Source organism: Notothenia rossii (genome assembly GCF_949606895.1).
Source record: "Notothenia rossii genome assembly, chromosome: 4".
Classification (NCBI taxonomy): domain Eukaryota; kingdom Metazoa; phylum Chordata; class Actinopteri; order Perciformes; family Nototheniidae; genus Notothenia; species Notothenia rossii.
Genome location: NC_136902.1, coordinates 33222632 through 33245232, shown reverse-complemented (window position 1 = coordinate 33245232; position 22601 = coordinate 33222632). Strand labels below are relative to the sequence as shown.

Here is a 22601-nt window from a genome sequence, read left to right as displayed (position 1 = left end):
CTGGCGGTGGTGCCTTGGATGAAAACAACTTTTGATATGATACAATACAACAACAATAGTTAACACCTATCCACAGCAATAAGCACAATGAGAAGACTAATGGTCTCTTTTATACCAATTTCTATTGGAGTGAAATGAACTGTGCCATGTCACATAGGATTGGAATGGATGATTGGCTGTCTTTTGTGAATATAGAGGAGATGGCAAAAGTAAATATACTTTGTTCTTACCTAAAGCATATATCCTCCTCTTCGTACCCCTGCCTGCTCCTCCCGCATTAGACTCTGGGGACTTAGCTCTTAAAATCTTGTTCAAGCTGTCCACTCTGTAGTTGGATCTCATGACATCAGCTTTATGACCCACCCGGCCTGAAAAAGGGTGTCTACGATGGCTGGTACTGAGAGGTGTTATGGTCCTCTTCTGCCTTTTGTGTTTGGGGGGCGTGAAGGTGAGAGGAAGACTACTGTCATGTGGGGTGTGTTGCTTTACGTCCTCCAAAAGATAATTTAGTCTTGATATCACTGTACACATGAACGTCTCATCCTGTAGGTGGTATGTGTGCTCAGTAATTTCCCGCAATAAGGTCCCACACTGCTGTCGTTTCCTATCTCTTGAGGACTTTGAGTGGTTACCACTGCTCTGATTACAACGAGAGTTAGAACGACGTCTCTTCTCGATCTTCCCGCGTCCCGCCCACCCCGACCCTTTCCGATTACAGCCGAGCCGCTCCGATTACAACGAGAGTTAGAACGAGAACGTGACGTTATATTTACATTAGACGGATCCTTTCTAGCCATAACCCTTCTACCTGACCGGAGTCACGCTGTGTGTGTCCGTCAGGAAACACGCTGTTAACAAGTAGTTCCAGCAAACATCCGCTGATAAACTGCGATTTTAACAACCTCATGATAACCTCATGTGTTTTAAATTAGGATCATACCTGTGTTTAGTCTAGAAGAACAAGGTAAATGTGTGCATTTTATTATAAAGTTGTGTATAATTACAGACTGTTGCAAAACTAAGAAGCTTATAAACATCAGGTTTAAAACTAAAAGAGCTTTACAAAAAAATGTAACACAATGAAATATGTTTGGAGTTTTATTTGAGTTATTAATTTACATTTTTTGTCCAAGAGATGCTGATTTGAAACCGTTGTTACATACAGTTACGGCATTTCCTGTTTCTGCCGGAGAGAGGGGAGGCCGTCCCAAAGCTTGCTGCTGTATTTACTCCCTCCACCTGACAGGAGGGAGCCTCGCTGAGTTGCGAGTGTGGCTACAGAAGACAGAGTTCACTCCGTCACGGAGGGGTAGGGTCGAGGGAGTGGTTTGGGATTGGGCCTCACTTTCGCGGGGGGTGCGTGGAGAACTGAGCGGAGAACTGCGCACAGCAGCTGAGGCCCGATATTGAGTTTTTTCAAGTAAGTGGAAAATCACTGTTTGCAGCTTACATTCAGTTAGTGTCTTATGTTACCCCAGAGTTCTGCCACATGAAAACTATACTTTGATGCAGAAAAAAGGCTTTGGTTAGTGTAAACTGGGTAATTAGTACCACATCAAGAACTGACTGCCAGAGTTAAGGTACATGGATATTTAGGAATTTTAAGGTTACAGGACAAAGCTATGAGCCCTACACTTTTCAACTTTACTTCTATGTTTAACTGTAGTCCATTTGGAGATAAGAGATAATAAATATATCATTGGCATTGTGCAGATGATGTCATTATTTGTTGGTGAGAATTCAAAGAAAGGGTTCCCTCTACTGTGTGTTTTATTGTCACAACTGATATAAAATAATTCATGCAAAAACTCATATTCCATCCTGGATCTGAATACTCTACATCTCGGTAAATTAGAGGTACATCCAACTTGGAATGGAACTATAAAATGCCTTTGAGTGACAATAACAAAGGAACTTGGTAAATTACAGTATGAAATCAACTAAAGCTTCAAAACAACTATTCATAGGATGTCAGTATTTTCTCAGGATTTGTGCAGGAGGTTGATATGAATATTGCAACAAGGTCGTATAATCTATTGTAGTTTTTTACCAAGAATGATACCACTCAAATGTGTCTCCTTTTGATTAAAGAGGCCCTAGCGCTCCAACACCTTGTATGTGAGAGGCGGCGGGACATTTCCAACATAGCTCAAAGCAGTTGGCCAATTACAAATTAGCCAAACAGCTAACCAATCAGAGCAGACTGGGCTCTGGTTTCAGACAGAGGGTGAAAATATATGGCAATATGGGAAAAATAAAGAGCTTGGAAACATGTCACACTAGAGGCACAAAATATGAACTGGCAAATCAGCACAAAAGGGCGCCGTTAAAGACTAAAGATTGTCAGACTGATCAAGAAGAAGGATATAGAGATGTAAGTTCAGAACTATAAAATTGAAATGACACAATAACTACACAGTGTTTTTTTTGGTTCAAAAAAACATATTCAGACCACACATCTGGGATAAGATGATAAGGAAATATAAATATGAGAGGGGTAGAAGAGTCCTGGCCTGGGCTAGGTTGCATAAGACCTAATTTCAATGCCAGGGCAAATGACCCTAGGTTCAAATAATATGCATGTAATATAGACTGAGTGAACCTACTGGGAAACAGACAAAATATTACTGTTAGACTGATTTATGTGGCAGGAAACATGTGCTCTCAAAATGTTACCCCATTTTTCATAAATGCCAGTGCAGTCTTCAAAGGCACACAAGCAGTGTTACAGAGAACTCAGCTGGAAGCCTGCAGAAAATCATTTCAGTAAAGATGAATAACGCATGAAGGAAGCTGGGGACTCTTTATGGAGTCTCTGTGGATTTACAGCACACACCGTTTAGATTCTTTAAGGCAACTTTAATGAACAGCAGCCTTTTGTTCTTGTTAGAGACATGAGCAGAAGCAACTCGTACAAGAAATTGTTAAATTGATTAAATCTGGTCCGATGTAACTGCATTGCCCAATTTGGAGTGAAATATAAGAAAAATGCATTGCAATGTGAACCAAAGCATGTTTGGTCTCCGCTGGTCTGTGCCCAGTTTGCCTTTTAGAAATCATAATAAAGATGGGTAAACTATGACCTCTACTGATCACAAAGAAAACCACCACCAGTGTAAAAAAAGAATCAGACTAAAGCTTAAAAGACACATTTGGATTAAAGGTGGGGTATGTCATTTATTTCAGAAACACTTTTTGTTATATTCCATGGAATGCTCTTAACATCCCGACCAATGGCGGCCGGCCCATAGGGGCGCTAGGGGCCGGCCCACATGTTTGATTGTCATAAAAAAAAATATATATATTTAAAAAAAAAAAAAAAAAATTTATTTTTTATTTTTAATGAACAAGGTAAATATTATATAGTTGGTATCAGTAAAATGTATAATCTACAATCAAATTTTGTTTAAAATTGTGTTACGATGTCTAAAGTTACTGATAAGTCACATGTTTCCTGCCTGGCCGCAGCGTGTATCATTACCCTCTCTCCTCCGGGCGGTAGAAAGGAGCCCTCAGCCAGAGCAGCAGCAGCCAACAAGCTGAATGTTGCTATCTGTATACTATGGCGCCGAAACATAATTTCAGCCAATCAGCGTCGTCAGATCTGATGCTCAAAGGGCGCCCTGTCAGCGCCCTGTGTGTCTGTGAGTTGTTTGGACTCGTATCCAAGGTGACGATACAGTAGTCGTCGAGGATGGCTGCGTCTGCAGGTGGAGACTCTGGTCCTAGTGGATCGCTGGAGCTGTAGATTAACATTTCCATGCTTATTGTAGTTGTAAGGACAATGCCTGTAGCACCAGACCCGGCGGCAGACATACGTCTCTGGGCGGGCATTTGATTTACCAGGGCGGGCCCACCCCGAAACTTACATTTTACAAATAACAACAATAAACATATCAGTGGCGGCTCCAGAGTATTTTTGTTGGGTAATCTATGGTAGGGCTAACGGTTACCCATACAGTGGTGGGGCTCAAGTCAGTATTTGCAATGTAATTACATACACGCTCCCCTTGACAGTGAAACGCCACACGTGAGGTTTAGATTATTTCCCTGTCTCAATCCAAATTGAACTGTATGAAATAAAAAGGCACATTTGTCTTGTAGTAAATAAAAAGGGCGACATGGAGCCAATCCTGCAATTTCTCCACAGGTGAAAGAGTTGACATGCTGATTTGATCAGAAATCGGGAGAAATGCGGGAGAAATATGACCCCGGGAGGAAACCGGGAGAGGGCAATGAAATCGGGAGTCTCCCGCGAAAATCGGGAGGGTTGGCAAGTATGACACACACACACACACACACACACACACACACACACACACACACACACACACACACACACACACACACACACACACACACACACACACACACACACACACACACACACACACACACACACACACACACACACACACACACACACACACACACACACACACACACACACACACATCATGTTCGTATTTAGTCTCCGGATTTTAAATGGGAATTATATCCTTTGAGTGTTCCCAAAGCACCAGTGTTCTGCAGTTTGTGTGGGCCTACTGTACTGTTGCACAGTTTTGGAAGATTCATAGCTAACCACACTGAAGATTATGAATTATCTCATATTTGTAAGCCTCAATTTGTCCTCCCCCCCCCCCTCTAACATCACCAGAAGTCATAATTTAAGGGGTCATTTCTCAAAATGTATTCCGGGGGAGGATCCCCCCGGACCGCCCTAGTGTGGTTTGGTCCCTATTTCCATAGCCCCACCAAAAATATTTTCCACCAGCCGCCACTGATCCCGACTGTAAAAAGCACGACCAATCATTTTAGCCGGCCCGGTTAAAATAACTGGATGGCCTACCTGCCTGTCAGCCTTCCATCTATGCACAAACTTATCTCGTGCCCTCATTGGTCATGTGCGCGTTCGTGTGTGTTGGAGGAGGGGCTCTGTAAGGAAGTCGGGAGGAAGGGGCAGATTAGTGATGGGATTTATGGCTCTTTGAAGGGAGCCGGATCTTATGGCTCCGTTCCTTTCAAAGAGCCTTTCAAAAGAGCCGTTCAAAAGAGCCGTTTTTTTGGCGGGGTTACTTGGTTTGTCTGTGAAATAATCACCAGGATAAGGATTGACTGTATTGCCAGACCTAATGTCAATAATCTGCTTTGTAAACACGACACAAGGTGGCGCCATATCCATGTCATTCATGTCCGTGAATGTACTACTTTGAATTTACCCTCCGTATGTGTTAAGTAAATAAAGTTGCCTTGCCTTGAATGAAATTCACGCAACTCTTAATATTAGATACTGTGTTTGATGGAGATCATTTGTTGGCCCTGCTTTAAAGGATATTTTGCCTTTACAAATGGTGCGCTTTTTTGGTTGAAGTGCATCAAAATGCTGCTGCGTTTTCGCCTTTGGCTCATTTTCCATCCGAAAAACACGTCGTCTACCTGTCCTGTAGCCTACCACTTGTTATGACTTCTCTCTCTCGCGTATTCCGTTAAGACCCACCCCATCTCACTCCTCCTGCTGAAACCTACTAATCAGAGTAGGGGCGGGTCTTCACAGAATACGTTTGGGGAACAAAATCAAGCTTTTTAACAGGCGAGTGGATTTTGGCAGGCAGTGAGTGCGGACTAACAATTGAACGATAACAAGAACGGCTCTCACCAAGTACGACTCGGTTCCCCTCGTTCATACCAAAGAGCCGTTCAAAAGAATCGGCTCGTTCGCGACCGACACATCACTAAGGCAGATGTTTTTCGGCTGCATACTTTCAAATTCTAGCGCACTCGAGCTGGTTTCTCCAAAATGACGTACCCCACCTTTAATTGATACTTTTTACTGTGATATATCAAATGACATCATGCCACATATGAATGAATCAGCCTATAGAGTCTGGAAGCTGAGTACAAATGATGTATGGCTGTCATCATGGACTCTTAATACTACGCCACCTAACTTCCTCTTGTCATAATTATTATACTCACCAGATTGCGTTGACTTACAATAAACTTTGACATGGGTTGTACTAATCTGCCTGCAAAGATGACCGACACTGGGGATTTTCTCAGGGAGAAGGCTGTGTTTCTTTCTTTAGTTTCAGAAACTGTGCAGTACAACATATTACAATTTACAATTCATTAATAACATTTACAAGTCATGCTACTGGTACATTTGAGAGCTGGTTTGTTCACTGTTTTACGGGGAGAGTAACTAGGCTAGTTCATAACCAGAAATACTTGTTTTAATCCCCAGTTCCCTCATTTAATACACATATAAAGCAGTGTATAAACAATTATATTAATGCTGAAAACTGATCATTGATCAAAATGTAATTCTGTGATAATAATTATTCATATATTAAACTATGGCATAATTAATGTAGATCTCAGTTAAATGTAATGGAGGGCAATGCACAGTGAAATAATTGCCCAGGTTATCTAGTCTAAGTAAAGTTCTTATTGCACAGTTTGAGAGGGCTTAAGTCGCTGAAGTACAAATGCTAGTCTATTGACTATTTACTCAATGTGCCTGACTGACATTGCTGAAATAGTGATGATATTTTTTAATTAGCAAATGTAAAATCTACTAATACTGCTGAACCATGTCAGGTGTTCCTCAAACTTTTGCTCCAATTGCACTTTAACACACAGCCACTTTGTTTTATGTGAACAGCTTCATATCACAGGTGCAGTTTCCCCAGGCTTCCTCTTTGCTACTCGTCCCATCTGTAATGTAAAACGGAGACACTTGTCACTGCTCAAAGTGAGCTCTGCCCTCTATTAGCAACTTGCCAAAAACAATTTGTCACTTTCCTCGCTGCAGTCACAACAACAGATGCATATGGAGAATTATTCTCTGCTACCTGCCTGTCACCAACAAAACCCTGAAAAATGAAATTCTAATATTTCCATGCTTAGCATAATAGAATGTCACAGCTCTGCAGTTATGAGATGTCTCTCAATTGTTCTGGGAATTATATTGTATTGACTTTTGCTATGTTGTGTTACAAGAGTAAGGTACATCATTTGTATTTGAGATGGTTGTTATTATACTGCGGCAGTTAACTGCAGCTTATTTTGTGGATTCAGAATGTCCTGAGTCTCATCAGGCTGCCTCCTGGCATCATGTGGCTGTTAAATTCTTGCTTAGATCTTGCTAAAAGATCAGACAGTTCCATGTAGCCACAGATGGCTTCAGGATTAATTCCTGAAATCCCAATATTAACTTGGGGTTCCCTTATTTTGAATTATGTTTCTAAATGTAGCTCTAAGGTGACTAAGATTTCAGAGATTGTTGGGTATACGTTAAATTTCATTACGGCAAAGACCAGTCCGTCTTTATCATCGTCTTTATCGTGCAGTAGTGGTGTTCCTAGCCTGTCATTAGTCTTTTAATTGTGACACATTGCTCTTTTAAAAGTACAAATAATGGAAGCTTTTTATAAATAATATGCATTTTCTAGTCTTATGTAGATGAAAAGCTGCCAAACAAAACTGCAGTAAACTTATGTATATAGAGTGGTAAATATTATAGATGATAATGTCATGTATTCGTGTATCCTGGTGTATTACCTGTACTTTGCTACTCTCTCCTGTATACACAGTACACTGCTCTTGGCATACACACCTGTTCTCAGAGAGGAGCAAGTTGTGGATCAGTGCCATGCTAAATGGCACTTGCAACAATGGTGGGCTGATATTTGGAACCTCTCTAGTATGGTAGCATTGCATGTGGTGTGTGCTACATTCATGCAGTGAGTGTATCAAGGAACAAAAGCTTTGGAGCAGCCTTGCAGTATAATGTTGTGGTACTGAAAATGAGAAGTATTTCACATGAATATGATTGAAAATAACATTCAATGCCATTACTTTATTAGTTTTGAGCATTGAATTTAAAATCTAAGGAATGATGATAGGGCAGAAAAACACTCACTTGTTAGGCTTTATTCCATAAAAATAGGGTTGAATGGATTTATTTATTTGTATCAGAGTTAGAGGTTGAAGTCAGTGTGGACCCCCCCCCTCGGATTACATTGCCTGAACCAAAACAGGAAGTAAAGATTGTTATGGATTCTGTTAGTCGGCTATGATACCTTATAGATGTACAAACAATTATCACTGGTTATTACACGGCTTAGTTGGATACTCGATTCTGATTTGTCAATTTGGATATTTTAGAGGTTGCTGATTCTCGTTAAAAGACCACTGCCAAGGAGAGTTCAGACCGTTGTTAAGGAGGATCAAGGGACTATGTGCAGTCATATTCACAGAAAGGAGTTCGGTACATTTTAACTCAGCTAGGGACAACAAACCTCCGTTTCTCCATTCGTAAACACCATGGAATACTTTTTAAATATTTTTGTATTTGTGGAGAGCACAAAACTTTAGATTCGTGGTAGCTAAACTGTCCCCAGAAAAGAGAAACAGCGCAGGAGAAGGAAAGAGCGCTGGATTTCAAAGAAATCAACAGAAGAAGAGATACAGGAAGTTAACACTAACAGGAACACGGCATGGGCTCTGGCGGTGTTTAACCAGTTAAGCCCCACCGAGGGCTTTGGGGGCTTAATTTGTTAAAGACTCATGGACAAGAAAATATGAACACTTGGTCAGTAATAGAAAACATAGCAGAAGTAATACTACCATTTTCGAAATCTATAAAAATTATATCATGAGTCGAGTCGTGTGATAATTTAGTAGGTATTCATGTTATAAGTTGGACTATGTCTGTGTACTGTTCTTGTTTCATTAACGACCACCTCGCAACTTTCCCTTAAATAACCTATTTACTGAAGAAAAGTAAAACATGTAAAAGTTCTTAGAGGAGTTTTAAAGAGCGTATTTTTTCACTAATGTCTTAACTCCATGATTGGACTTTTATCTGCATCTGCAACAAACATGATGAAAAAACAGAGCTTGCCTTACTAAATATTTTCACTTGTGTCTACAGTCATGTTTTATCCAATGTATTTCACTAATTAGGGCACATCAATAACATATAGCCCTATCTTTGATTCCTGCAAGTTTCCAGTGTTGCAAGAATCAAACCAAACTGATGCAACCTTGACTGAAAAACCTATTTAGTGGTCCTGCACAACACAATAAGAGTCAAAAGTGGTTGCTTAGCAACAGATATATCACTCTGGCCTTCCTCCAGCAGCAGATGTCGTTGGAGGATGTTTTTCAAGCCATGACAGAAAATCACAAGCTGACATCAGGTTGGCTCACTCAAGTCAACCAACATATGACACTTTGGTGATTGCTGTCAGAAATGTGCCTTATAATTTGGAAGATCAGAGGTCAACAGTGACATTTTATAGACCCCATTTACACGCAAACGCAAACGAAACGCAAATGAACCAAATACGATATCAAAAAGGTCTTCCGTTCACACGAGACCGCTCGAAGGCGCTGGAGACACTGTAGTACATATGCCGGGCCTGTAAGTTGCGCTATACTTCCGCCAGAAAATACACCAAAAGCAGCGAAGAAGACCCCCAAGCATGGTTGCCATGGTTGCCCTTCTGTTTATGCCCCGCGGTGGATTTAGCAACATGTAGTTCATGTAATTCTCCATGTCCACTTGTTGCTGATGGTTGTGGTAGAGGAGCTGTAGATTTTGCACTAACATCTGTAGCATGGTCGAGCTGTAGTAGTAGCTACTGACAGTAGCTACTGACCATGCTACAGCAGTGAGCAGCAGAGGTGGGGAGAGGCGGGGCTAAGCTTCATCGTTATCAGGAAATGATCATATAGGACGTACATACGGAGCCGTTAGGCCCCCCAGAGCGTTCCGTTTGCTGATCTATCCATCTTGGGACCCGTTATCGTTTGCGGGGTCCGTTTACGCGTTTCCGTTACGGCCTCGTGTGAACGAACGGGCTATACGAAAGAGAAAAGTAGCGGATACAACCGTTTGCGTTCTTGTGTAAACAGCACCATAATCTCTGCCAAGGAGTTTGTGTTTTGGGCCATCTGTTATTAGAATTGCGGTAAATCTACAGCCCAGATTTCAAGTAGCATGTACCGAGGAAACACGTTGACTTAAGGTGGATCCGAATCAATGACTAATATGAATGACCTTGCTTTAACATGAGAGATAGGGCTGGTGAATATGACCAAAAATGACTTCTCGGAAACAAAAAAGACTAAATTGATTTATAAATGCTACAAGCAATGAAATACAACATATCTTATTTGTAGCGCACATGTTGTTTTCAAATAACAACTGATAGCTCATGAACCACTTCCCAACTCTAGAAATGGGACCATCCAATGCACAGTTGGTCTTGAGTAAAGTTCAGATGTTGTGTCTTCTTCAGACTTTTAGTAAGGGAGGCTTTCATTCTCAGAGCATGACGGTCAGGACCTTATCTGTATTTGAATCTTATAAATGGCAAAAGTTGATGTCTAACTAGAGCAATGCGTACATTTTCAACAGTTTTTATCTTACGGTTGCATCTTTTATCCACCAAGACTATCAGCCAGCAGCAGCTGGGTCTATATTCCTGCTGTCCATTTGATGGTGCCATTGCTTTACGTTAGAGCAAGAGCCTCTTACAGGTGAAGCTCTTTGCAGCATGTATGGCAAAATAACTCAGTATGGTAATGATGGGAGTTTACAAACACAGGCTTCAATATGTACCACTCACACTATGGCACAAGCACTTAGGCTAGTTGATCCTTTGATGTACCAGAAATAGGCTTGGAGGCAGGTATCATTAGGGTTTTAGAGAGGGAGCGCTGGAGTACCTTCTCCATCAAAGCATCCCCTTTGTAATGCGAACAGCAGATGAAAGCTGCGCTGAAGAAGTCCATCCGGAGTTTTCATGTTTAAAGGAAAACACAAAACATGGCACACAGTGCACACAATGTGAAGCAGTATTTGAATATAGCAAAAGGAAAGTTATGAGCAATGACAATACACCTTTATGCACAAAGTCATTGTTGGAAATGTTGCTCCGACAACGAATCATTCATTTTCAAATGCATGCTCCACTTTTTTCTCCACTATTTTTTGGCTATATTTTTTCCCAATGCTCAAGAGAGGCACAGGTCTGCAGTCACTTTTCCTAACGTCACATCATGGGTACGATGTTATTGCATAATTAACCTGACTTTGAGGTACATAAAAAGGATGGTAGTTTTTATTGGATTCAAGTTGAATGTTTATTATAAAGATTAAAGTGCAGATTATTCCACTGTAGGAAAGATGTTGAATAGTAATTTAATGTTAAAGGTCCCATGTCATGGCCATTTATACTGATCATAATTCCATTGTTGAGGTCTACTAGAATAAATGTATACTGTGCAATGTTCCAAACTCACATTGGTTTCTCATTAGGGTCGCAAAATTCCGTGAATTTTCAAAGATGGGAATTAACGGGAATTTCTGGGAATAAACTGGGAATTTTCTAAATTGAAGGTTGGCTCTTCATAGGGAACTTACATATAGTTGGGGAAAGTATATTTTAGCATAATCTTGACTAAAACAAACAGATGCCATTTAAGTACACTTGAATATCCATGCCATAGCACACTGCTTACTGCATGGCCATTGAGACCACACAAAGGTTCGCAACAGGCTCACAAATGTGAGAGTGGAAAAACTGGTTGGCATTCGGGCAAACCTAAGGCTCTCTGAGCCTGACACAGAGCCATCCTCAACAAGGCTGGACAGTGACACTGAAGAGGAAGACTCAGAGTTGGATGTTGATGAGGCCCAGGGAGAGCCCGTTGACTGAAAGGGTTTAGCCAAAATGCAGAGGATCGCTTGAAGGAATATTTGCATGTTTAATGGGACTTTTTGGAGGGAGAAGGGCTCTTTTCATTTAACATTTTGAATGGGACTTTGTGGGGATTTTTGGATGTGGGGTGCATTTTTGTTCATTTTTTAATGAGTGGGGTTGGGGGGGGTGAGTAATATTTAACTCAACATTCCTGTTTTCGTTCTCCAATGAAACAATAAATTGTTCAATAAAATAATTAAAACTTGTTTTGTTCTACCTAAAAAAAAAAAATGTAAAAAAAAAATCTGTTGAAATATCATGTTTTTTGGTTTAATTTTGCATCGAATATTTCCAAAGTTCCCCAGCTTAACTTCCCATGGAAACTTTCCGGAAATTTACCGGAAAGTTTCCGCCCCTTTGCAACCCTATTTCTCATACAGCATCTCTGTAAAGTATGTGTATTCACAGGTATTCACTCTCTGTGAAATCAGAGAAATCGGCGGAGCTGCAGCTGAGAAAAGATTGAGTGTGTGTGTGTGAGGAAGTCTTAACGTAACGGCTCCACGGATTGGTCCATTTGGACCAACGGGTCCATTTGGGTATGGGCACGTCACTGTACCCAGGAAGAAAAAGAAAAATCTCCAATGAGGCGTTCTGGGGCAGCATAGACAGCTGTGTTAGAGTTTTCCTCACTACAGGGTGTACTTTAAGGGTTTGTGACTTTGCAGACCGTTTACATGCATAAAAAGCAACATAACACACAAGGGGACGGGTAATAACCAGAAAAGCATGACATGGGACCTTTAAAGTTCTGTGATTCACTGCCTCTCTGTTTTTATCATGTTCGTAATTGAATAACTTCAAGTTTTGGAACATAGATTGTTCAAAACAAAACCAGCAACCAGTGCCTTTAATGAAGTGACAGTGTTGAACTGGGGAGACAGAGGGGATGGCACGTGGCAAATGTCCTCAGGCTGGATTCAGACCTGGGTCCTCCACATGGGGACCAAGCCCCGGTACATGGACCACCAGCGCTACCAACTACAGCAATTTTTATTTTAACTTGAACAGCAAATATATAAGTTGCAATTATGTCATTTGTTTTCCTGCATAATATAGTAATGTTCAGAGACTCTAAGTACTTTGTTAAGAGTAGGGAAAGACTGTCATCTTAGTTTAATACAGAAGAGGCCTGCAGTGATTTGAAGCACAAGACATGGCGTGGTTACTATTTTTACCCAAATTATGATTAATTAACTGGACCAACTAAAGTAAAGCAAAGAGCTTCAAAAGTGGGTCTCAGTATGCTAAGGCCAGTACATTCCTGCACATACAGTAGAACATCCACCATCCAGAATGGCCATTTCCATAGAACTTACACATACGTACATGGAAATAAAAGATAATGCTTCCTTTCTGGATAAAAAGTTTGCCTGGGAACATCGCAACACAACATCTCATCATTGGAGATTTAATGTTTGGCAAAATATTTTTTTTTATTGAAAATGGAAGCTGTTGCAGCTTTCTTTGGGGAGTTTATTGCAAAAATGCAGTTTCTACCTCAAGATTTTGAATTGAAAAGTATTTCATATACATTTCTTGTTTGGAATCAGTGTGCATATTCACTGATTTCTAAACCTTATACAGTCACAAAAATATGAGGTAATACCCAAAATATTTATAAAAATTAATGCAGACTTGATTTCTATTGTGATGAATGTCACAGGTCAGCGCAGAACATATTTTCATTTGTAGTACATTATGTATTTAGAAGCGGCGTTAAAAGAATACTTGTACACATACCTCAAATTTGCATTCAGGTACAGTATTTACATTTTTAATTACATCCTACCAATGGCAAATCAATGGCAAATCAATAATCAAATAGTTAAAATTAGCGCCATATCTACCAGCTCAAACAGTATAATGATGCTGCTTGAATATACAATATATAATATTTAATAACAATGATAGGGGCCATTCTGCACAATGACTACTTTTACGTTTTAATATTTTGATTACATTGAACTATTTACATTTTCATCGGTTTCACTACGTAAAAAGAGTACTTTTACTTGCATCAGGGTATTTTACATGGTGGTTACTTTTACTAAGGTAAATCCTTTACCTATATCTTCCTATATGCACATGACAACAGTGGTCTCCTGTATTAATCTTAATTAACACCTGAAAAAAATAAGTGATCCTTAAGAGTGTTTATTATACATGGAAAGAAAAATAATGAAGTAATTAAAGACAAGCAACTTGCTAGCAACGCTGGATAATTGGAAAATAACAAGGAAACTGTTTCACAAGACAATTATATTAATGACATTTCACATTAAAACTAACTTCAGTTGTTTGCCTGAGCTGCACATTACTCTGAGTGTAACCTATAGTGAACTTAGTAGGCAGCATGCAGTATTTCCACTGATTTTGTTTCCTATCAAGTGCTGTTTATGCTACCCCAGCAGCATTTGTATAGATGCATCTGCCCTTAGATAACATCAGATAAAGCTATGACAAGGTAAAGTCTGCAGTGTTGTGGGCCTGCCTAATTAAGCTTATAAATCCGAGCAGAATCTGTGCGGTATAGCTGCTGGTTTCACTCAGACGGTGACACATCTCTGGGAGAACATAATCCTTAATGCTCCAATTCATCAAGACCCAGCACTGTAACGTCCACACAATGTAGGATAAATAAAATAGACAGGAGAGAGAGAGTGCAAAGTTTCAGGTTGTTAAAACTCTGAGCTTATCCATTTGGCATCAAGGCCCCTTTGCTCTGCACTCACATTAGTCCAATCCTTTATCGCTCTCACGCTGCAGACACACTCAGATCTGGGCAGCGCAGGGAACATTGAGTTTTATATAAATCAATACTGTGTCCCGAACACTTTGCTGCTCCCGGCACCCCGTGGAAGATTATAAAACGCTCCGCCAGATCATCTCTCCCCCCATCATTTCTTTCTGAGGTGGGGATACTGAAGAGCTGAAGTGAGGAATGTTTGTTTTTTTGTACACATGAAGGCAAACAATGGGGGGGGGGGTTCTGCAGGGGTAATATACGGAGCTCCATTTTCATTACGGTCAATCAAGGTTTGGGATTACATGTAACAGATTCAAAATCAGGACATAAAGAAAGAGATCTGTAATCAGTTACTTCAAAAAAGGACTTAATCAGATTACTGTTCTAGAAATTGGGGATTACAAGCAGGATAATATTGTTACAAAAACATCTAAAAAGAGTATATAGTCTTTGTGGTAAAGAATCTGATGGTCTCTCTTCTCTGTAAATTGTACTGTTCTGAAGGCTAATACTTTAAGTGTGAATCTATACGCCTACTGCCTGCATCTGCTTTATGGTTTTCACTTTCTTTGGTTCATTTGTTATGTTTTTAATTCAGTAGGTGAACCTATATGTTCATAAAATAGTGTGTGTGAGCTTAACTGTACTAAACTAAAACGGAGCAATTTTCTCCCCACAGTCCAGCATTTAGACCAGTGTGACTCCCCCTATTATGTCAATGAATACGCAGACACGGTGTTATTGAAATCTCAGTATAAAATGTTACTCACAAGACTCAAGGCTAACGCGTAGTAAGCTTAAGAAGCCTTTCAGTTGCACAGGTATTCAGACTTTGGGGAGATGGGAACAGGTTGGATTAGATGGGATAGCCTGTTGCCTAAGCAACTGCGACACTCCACTGTGTTCCAAAAGGTTGCTTTATCTGTGAGGATTACACCGGGTGCGCAGAGGAAAAAAAAAAGAAAAGAAAAGAAGAAGCTGTTTGCCTCGAGTCAAACAGTTCAGCTCTGAGGCCAAAAGCTGTGTCAGTGCAGGGCTAAATCCTCACAGGGTCTAAACAACAAACAAAAGCACGAATTTGTCAACAAGGTGCGGAAAACAAAGTCAAGTGAATAAAAGAAAGGGTGACAAGGAAAGATAAGAAGCGTAAAATGAGGCTGATGTATGCTAAATCCACTCAAGACAAAATTCTCATGAGAGAGTTCCACTTCGCACCTAAGCTCTCAGGTGAAAGTGGCTGGATTACATTTTTTTTTTATGGCTGACAAGTTTAAACAGTATCAAGCCATGTGGGATGTGTCACAATCCCCCAGAGCTCCTCCAGCTCTTTCCCCAGCGAGATGACACTTAAAAATTACTTATTTACATCTTCGTGCGCCGCACCTACACTGGAGCAGCTGCGGCCTGTGTTGTTTATGAGGAGGAATTTCCATAAGGAGATTATGGAAGTTGCGCGATGACAGAAGGCTAGAAAGAGGACACAACAACCTTCTATCAGGGAAAATAACAACAACAACAAAAACAACAACAACCTTGCTTTCATCTCAGAGTTCACAAGTATCTTTGGCAGGAGTTTGTACTAATAGTACCACACACAAAAACAAACACAAACACACACGCACGCACAAACAAACAAACTAAGGAGCAAGGCGTTTGCTAATGTCATCATGGATAGTAAAAGATCAATTGTGCAGCCTTACTATTAACCTGTTAAGCCCTGAGCCTGTTTTTCAGAGGCCTGTACTATTAAGCAGGATTTTCGCTTAGCCGGCTAACTTCAGGGAAAACTCTGGATTTCCGGTCCTACGACGCTGGTTCTCTTTTTAGCAGGCTAGATCTCCATGGTAACTTATGCTGAGCGCCTAACCTGCTCCGGAGCTAAAAGATCAACTCAGTGAAAGCACCGCCTGCTGACCAATCCGAACTCCATGTGCGGAGTTTAAAGCTATCAAGTCATATTACAGGATAGAGGAAATATAGAAAAACTGCCGCTGCAGGAAAGACGTCCGGCAAAAATCAACTGACTGTGTGAACGTGAAAATTAATAGAATATCACCTCCAATCTTCAGAGCAATCTGACTATTATAACATTAGCGTTAAGAAAGCTTACTCAAATATCTGCCACAACATAAGTAACCGGATCAAAGTAACATTACATACAGTCCACGGCACTGTGAGTGCAGACGTTGATGTGTCCCATTATCATTCATATCATATCACAATGTATCATATATTTCTTTATCTGAGTCAGCTTCTTGAGCCGTATCTGTCCGTGCAACACTCACAGTGTCACATACTGTATGCAGAAGTATTATTTTAAGCAGCACATTAAGTTGACAAAACACTCGAGTCAAATGTAGGCTAATTAAAGTCAGATCGTGTCTTAGACGGGGCAGTGATATCATAAACCTGTTAATGTACGCATTCAAACACTTTTTCTTTTACCAGCAGTATTCACCTTGCAGGTGCAGCTATGTGGCTTTTATCCTGGATAAAGTGTTTAAGTCATGGATGTTTAAAGTTCAACTTCTTCATATGTCTAATATTATAGTTTTCTTTTCATTCAGGAAGTGTGACGCGCTGCGCTGTCAGTATGCTTGTCCATGTTTGTGATTGGTCGAATGCTCCAAATACCACCCCTTTCGTGTGAAGGCGCACCTAACTAGATAGGACAGGGCTGACTTGAGCGATCCACTTGATAACCCGCGTCGTAGGACCGCTTAGCGAGAGCGCGTGTGTTTTAGATTAGGCCAACTGGCTAACTCAAACACAAACATATCCAGGTTAGGTTGAACCAGCTTCGTAGTACAGGCCTCAAGTCTCAGGCTCGAAAATGACATTACATTACATGTCACTTGTTAGACGCTTTTATCAAAAGCGACTTGCATACTCACTTTTGGAAAGAGGAGATTCCTAGCTTTCTAATGATATCAGGATTTTTTTGTTCTCCAAATATTAAGCAAAATATGTCACATTATATAATGACTGTCACCGAGTCATCATTTTGAGAATAAGGCCTTCAAAGTTTCCACTTCTCTGGAATCCATCGATCTGATTGATTATTAGCGGAGCAAATGATCAAAGTAGTACGGAGGGAAAATATTTTCGTTTGGATTACTGGTCTGAGGGGAAGCTCGCGAGTATGTGTGTTTGTGTATTTTTGCGTTTGTGTGTATTGTGTTTGTTTCCTGGGGAAAACACTCACGAGAAACACCGGCTGTTGTTATGCCTGCTGTGACGTTAAGTTACTCCGTTCTCCGCTTGTAATTATGCCGTTACAAGCTTCAAAGTTGTATTTATCATCTGAATTTGCCGAAACAAGTTTAATATTCTGAAAGCCAAGACTTTGTTTATTTGAAATCAGATGAAGACAAATTGTAATGGACCCTGCCGTGTTACCTATGATTACTATACGCCGTACATTAATAATTTCAGACGGAGGGAGGGGAAGCAGCGCTGCGGAAGAGCAGGGTGCGAGTGAGAGGTGCCTGTCTTCTTCCCTTTGCAAGCATCAAAAATGTATTTATCGTGTGATTTTGGAAATAAAAGTTTAATATACTGAAAGCCAAGACTTTGTTTATTTAAAATCAAACAAAACACCTGAGCCGTTGCGGCTTCCGACTGATTTCGATAGAGTGGGTCACATATTGTATGTGCAGTTACAATAAGTAATATGAGTATTTTTACCATGAGTTCTGTGCTAAGTGCGTTAGCATTTTTTTGCTCAGGGCTCATTTAGACGCTTCTTTGTTTCGGTAAAAATTGTTCGTATCGTCAGTTAGCTGAGTATCTTCTTGTTAAAGGAGACTTATCATGCTATATTTAAATGATATAGTGTATGACCATACCTATATAAGGTATATTTATACATTTTATTTTTCAAAATACCAAACAGATCATTTTTTAGCCATGCCTCGTTTTGCTCATTTTCGCTCTATTCCAAGCCTGTCTTTGAAAATTCTGAGCAGCAGCTGACCACGCCCCCCTGCAGGGGGGCATGAGCCTGCGAGAGTCACGTTACCATGTTTGCTGTGATTACGAGTGTGGAATAAACATGTCATCTCAGAGCAATGCATGTGTTCAGGCATATTATCAATTTGATCCAGACACTGACCCTGAAGCAGCGGAGGTTTTGGTGGAGGTGCAAACATCTCGGTTGCAGCAGGACGTTTCTGAATGATTAGTTGACAAGCTGTTGTCCCTACTTATTTTACTCTGCTTGCTACTTATTCCGTTCATATTTTGGCTAATTAGCAAGAATACAATGTGTACAGTTTGTAACTTAGAGTTTGTAACGCAAAAACAGCGATACATATATATATTTATAAAGGGAGACATTCATATTTTCAGCATATATACAATGGCCTCATTGCGTTTGTTAATAGTTTACAGTCCTTTTCTTCCAACATCGTGCAACAACCGTTGGAAAGTTCAATAACTTAGGGTGATAAAAAGTATAACTCCAACAACACCTCAGTTGTCAGCAATGTGTGTAGTTTCATGTTTTAAAAGCTCAGTTATTTACTTCTTTCTACAGGTGTACATGTGCAAATTGCACCACGATGCCTTCTGAACCGGAGAATGTGTGCTGCATGGAGATACCACAGGTAACATTTTTGATAGCTTCACTAAGTTGTCTGTTTAGAGAATACATTTTTCACATGTCATTCCATATATGTTTATCACACTAGGTGTCAAGACGGATGCAGGAACTTGAGGACTCTGTAACTTGTAGGGTGGACCATCCTGGATTGGAGCCTGTGTGCCTGAATGTGTTCTCCCTCCAGAATGCATTGAATATTTACAGAGCTGAAAATGGTGGACTACAGTTGAGGCAAATAGAGCAGTGAGTGGTTTGTTTGTTTTGACTGAAATTGTAAAACGAATGCTAATATTGTTCATGGAAATAAATACTGGTGTATATGGCTTCATGCAATCTTTCATTCTGTCATTGTACATGTACTATGTAAGGGATAATGTGCTGCGACGCGGTCGTTATGGGGAAAAGAACACCGACAGGCTGATCAGGAGCTCGACGCGAAGCGGAGGGATCTAGATCGGCATAAAAGTGTTCTTTTCCCCATAATGACCGCGTCGCAGCACATTTTCCCGCTTATTACATGGCCACATTCTCAACAAAGTAACGTTATGACTCCCAATATTAATTGAAATGCTTTTATGGATTTAGAAAATGATTTTATTGATTTAAATTGACATGCATCCGCTAAGAAAAATAGTCCGTTGTCACCGTTTGAACTAACGTATCAACGGCAGGAACTGCTTCGATAAGGTTTTTGAGGAGCTTTTTGATTACAGATTTGAAAACATCGCTGCTTGCTTTAAAAGTAGCACAATTCATTATGTCAAACCTTGGAAAGTATCTAGATATCCCTGCCCTAATGCCAAAGTAACTGGCAACTGAATATGTGTCGCCGTTTGATGTCTATGTCTGGACCGCTGCGTAAAAGGAGGGTTTTTGCCCGTTACTTCTCCATTTTTTTCTTGTCGCTCTTGTCTTGTCAGTTAGAAAAGTATACAGTTAAATCGAACGGACTTCTTTGTGCAGATGTGAGCGTCCTTAACAACGGTCAATAAGTCCTTGACAGCGGTCTGTCTGTTCGGTATTAACAACGTGTCACGTGTTCTGAATTGACCAATCAGAATCGAGTATTCAACTAAGCCATGTAATAATATATTATATACTACACAGCAATGGCATAACACACCCATGTGTACGACAAAAAAAGTCCACACACAACCTTATGCTTTTGAAATCAGAATATTCTTTACCCATCCAAACATGAATAATCACGACACATTTGATATCAACTCGGAACTTTATTGTCAAAATCAACGGTTCTTTGAACCCATAAAAAAAACTAAATGTACTTGTATTTTGTATAAATGACACTAAATATATTTTTTAATGATTTCAGGCGTCACAGGTATCTAGCCTACAGAAGCTTTGTGAGCTGGTGCTGGGGCTTCCTTGGACGCAGGATCAGAGTGGTGATTCCGGCCTGCGTTGTCCTCAGGATTCGCAGGGAGTTTCCTGATCCGTGAAATGTCTATGTTGGGTTCAGACAGCAGCCAAATTGAACCGTGTAGCATAACCGGCGATGACCTCCTCCCTGTGAGGTCGCTCATATTGGGAACACAGGTCCTCTGGGATGGGTATCTTCAGAAACTCCTGTGTGAATGGTGCAGGGTCCACAAATACTTGGTCGAAGATGAGGTCCATCAAGTTGGCCACGTAGCCTGTGCAATGTTAAAAAAAGCACAACAAAAAATGTGGTTTAGATTAGTATATGCATGTAAAAAACTGAAAGTTCTTTCTAATTTTTTTATTTTATATTTGTAAATAGTTGTATAATAAATATTTTAAACACTTACGGAATGTGGGGTCAGTCTTTACTGGTTTTGCTCTGCATTCTCCCTTGCTGGCCTTTGGGAACTGCAGTTTATACAGAGGGTTTCCAGTGGATGTAGTGGCTTGTGCACGCTCAGCGTTTTCATTGTAGTGCATGGCTGCCAGGTACAGTCTTTCATTTCCGCCATGAGAAAAAAATATGTAAATAATAGCAAAGGATTTACAAATTGTCACTAATTAGTAAGTAACTATGGTTTATTTTACCTGCACAACATTCCAATAAATGGAAACACAACATTCTTTGGAGCAAAGCGCAGGATGACGGCGTGGAATGACTCCAAAGATGAAGTCTGGTGGTGTGGGCTGAGTTTGGCCACAGCTTTCAAAATCTTCTTGGTTGAGAGAATTGTCTCCAGCTTGTGAAAGGCCGGCGTTCCTAAGAATTTGAAAATCAAAGTCATATTTGAATTGTCATGCTTTATAGATTGTGTCTGACAACATCCTGTATTCAATAGTTGTCCCTTACAAATATTTATAGAGGAGTAACATTCTGGTACTTGGGTGGGTCAGTCTGACATGCAGAATCTATCATCACAGGTAATCTGCTGTTAGCATGTGAGGTGCTGGCCTGTAAAGAAGAAAACATAGTTAGAACAAAATCATCTCAATTTAGTATTCAGGATTAGAAAATACGATTTGGATAAATATAGTCTGAAATCACAAAAGATGGGGGCTAAAACTCTCTATTTAGCAAAGCTCTTTGCTTAGCCTTTTCCAATCTGAGTTAGTTTTGAACCGTAACGTGCATGCTGTGTTTCTGACTTAATACAGATGGTGTTGGAGAGGGGCTGAGCTCAGTAGACTGACTGTAATGAGTGCTAGCCACTAATTAGCCTGTTGCTAGAGGTAAGGCCTCGTCAACAACAACAGACCAACGGGGCTTTAGCTCCGTTTTACTCGTGGTGTGTGTGTCCCCTCGCATACATACAGCGTTTTATCCTAACACACCCCCATTTATATTCATGTGCACAAACAAGTAAACACACAAAAGCTTTTACATATAACGCTGCAAAAAAACGGCATGTCTCATTAGCGTAGCGTAGCTTAGCTTACAGATCGATGATATCTGATCGTTCTTACAGACTACAATCACAAAAGCTTTTACATATAACGCTGGAAAAAACGGCACTTACCTACAGAAGATTACGTTTGTTATTATAACTTACTCAATATAATTTTAGAGGATACAAAATACTAATAAATAGGAGAATAAATACTTGTGTTATCGGCTAGGGCGTGGCTTTACAGCCTTCACACAGATCGCCATTACGGCAGTATGTCTGAACATGTTAGCAAATGCCTGATAATTAAATAAAAGACAAAGCAAAGACTGCGGAGCGTACAAAATAAAATAAAATGTTACAAAAACATATAAACACCTAACCGATTACTATTTGGGTTTGAGGCGACATTGATATGGCGAAGCTGCATGCTACATGCTACATACTACAAGCTAGAGATAGATTTATCAGGAAAAACACAGCTAAATAAAAAGCATCAAAATTGTATGTGTCCTCACTGGCCTGGTCCCGGATGGTTGGTATTGATCCCGGGTTTAGCATTAGTTTGGAGGCATATCCTTGTTGGACTTGAGACAAGTTCATAAACATGTCCGTGGTAAAATGTTTGGAACACACAAACA

The 22601-nt window shown here is 40.3% G+C and overlaps 2 protein-coding genes across 3 annotated transcripts; one reads left to right on the top strand and one right to left on the bottom strand.

The window, feature by feature from the left end:
- Nucleotides 1–1369: 1369 nt before the first annotated feature.
- On the top strand, nt 1370–20604 carry LOC307036928 (uncharacterized protein). 2 transcript variants are annotated; one of them, XM_079677594.1, is made up of 4 exons: nt 1370–1420; nt 19067–19136; nt 19221–19375; nt 20466–20604. In XM_079677594.1, the coding sequence occupies exons 2-4, from the start codon at nt 19092–19094 to the stop codon at nt 20590–20592; spliced, it is 327 nt and encodes a 108-aa protein (XP_079533720.1). In that variant the 5' UTR covers nt 1370–1420; nt 19067–19091; the 3' UTR covers nt 20593–20604. The 2 variants fall into 2 exon arrangements, with proteins under 2 accessions (XP_079533720.1, XP_079533719.1); XM_079677593.1 differs by lacking the exon at nt 1370–1420 and adding an exon at nt 4168–4277.
- LOC307036927 (uncharacterized protein) lies at nt 20348–22255 on the bottom strand. Its single transcript, XM_079677592.1, has 5 exons — nt 22093–22255; nt 21426–21527; nt 21164–21335; nt 20923–21071; nt 20348–20787 (listed from the first exon to the last, which is right to left on the bottom strand). The coding sequence occupies exons 3-5, from the start codon at nt 21172–21174 to the stop codon at nt 20609–20611; spliced, it is 339 nt and encodes a 112-aa protein (XP_079533718.1). The 5' UTR covers nt 21175–21335; nt 21426–21527; nt 22093–22255; the 3' UTR covers nt 20348–20608.
- Nucleotides 22256–22601: the final 346 nt, after the last annotated feature.

What these genes read in the sequence shown, in the direction of transcription:
- LOC307036928 (XM_079677594.1), top strand. Translation starts at nt 19,092, where the DNA reads ATGCCTTCTGAACCGGAGAATGTGTGCTGCATGGAGATACCACAG. An exon ending in GCTGCATGGAGATACCACAG is followed by an intron (nt 19,137 to 19,220) that starts GTAACATTTTTG and finishes TTATCACACTAG; the next exon opens with GTGTCAAGACGGATGCAGGA. An exon ending in CAGTTGAGGCAAATAGAGCA is followed by an intron (nt 19,376 to 20,465) that starts GTGAGTGGTTTG and finishes TAATGATTTCAG; the next exon opens with GCGTCACAGGTATCTAGCCT.
- LOC307036927 (XM_079677592.1), bottom strand. An exon ending in AAAGACTGACCCCACATTCC is followed by an intron (nt 20,788 to 20,922) that starts GTAAGTGTTTAA and finishes AACATTGCACAG; the next exon opens with GCTACGTGGCCAACTTGATG.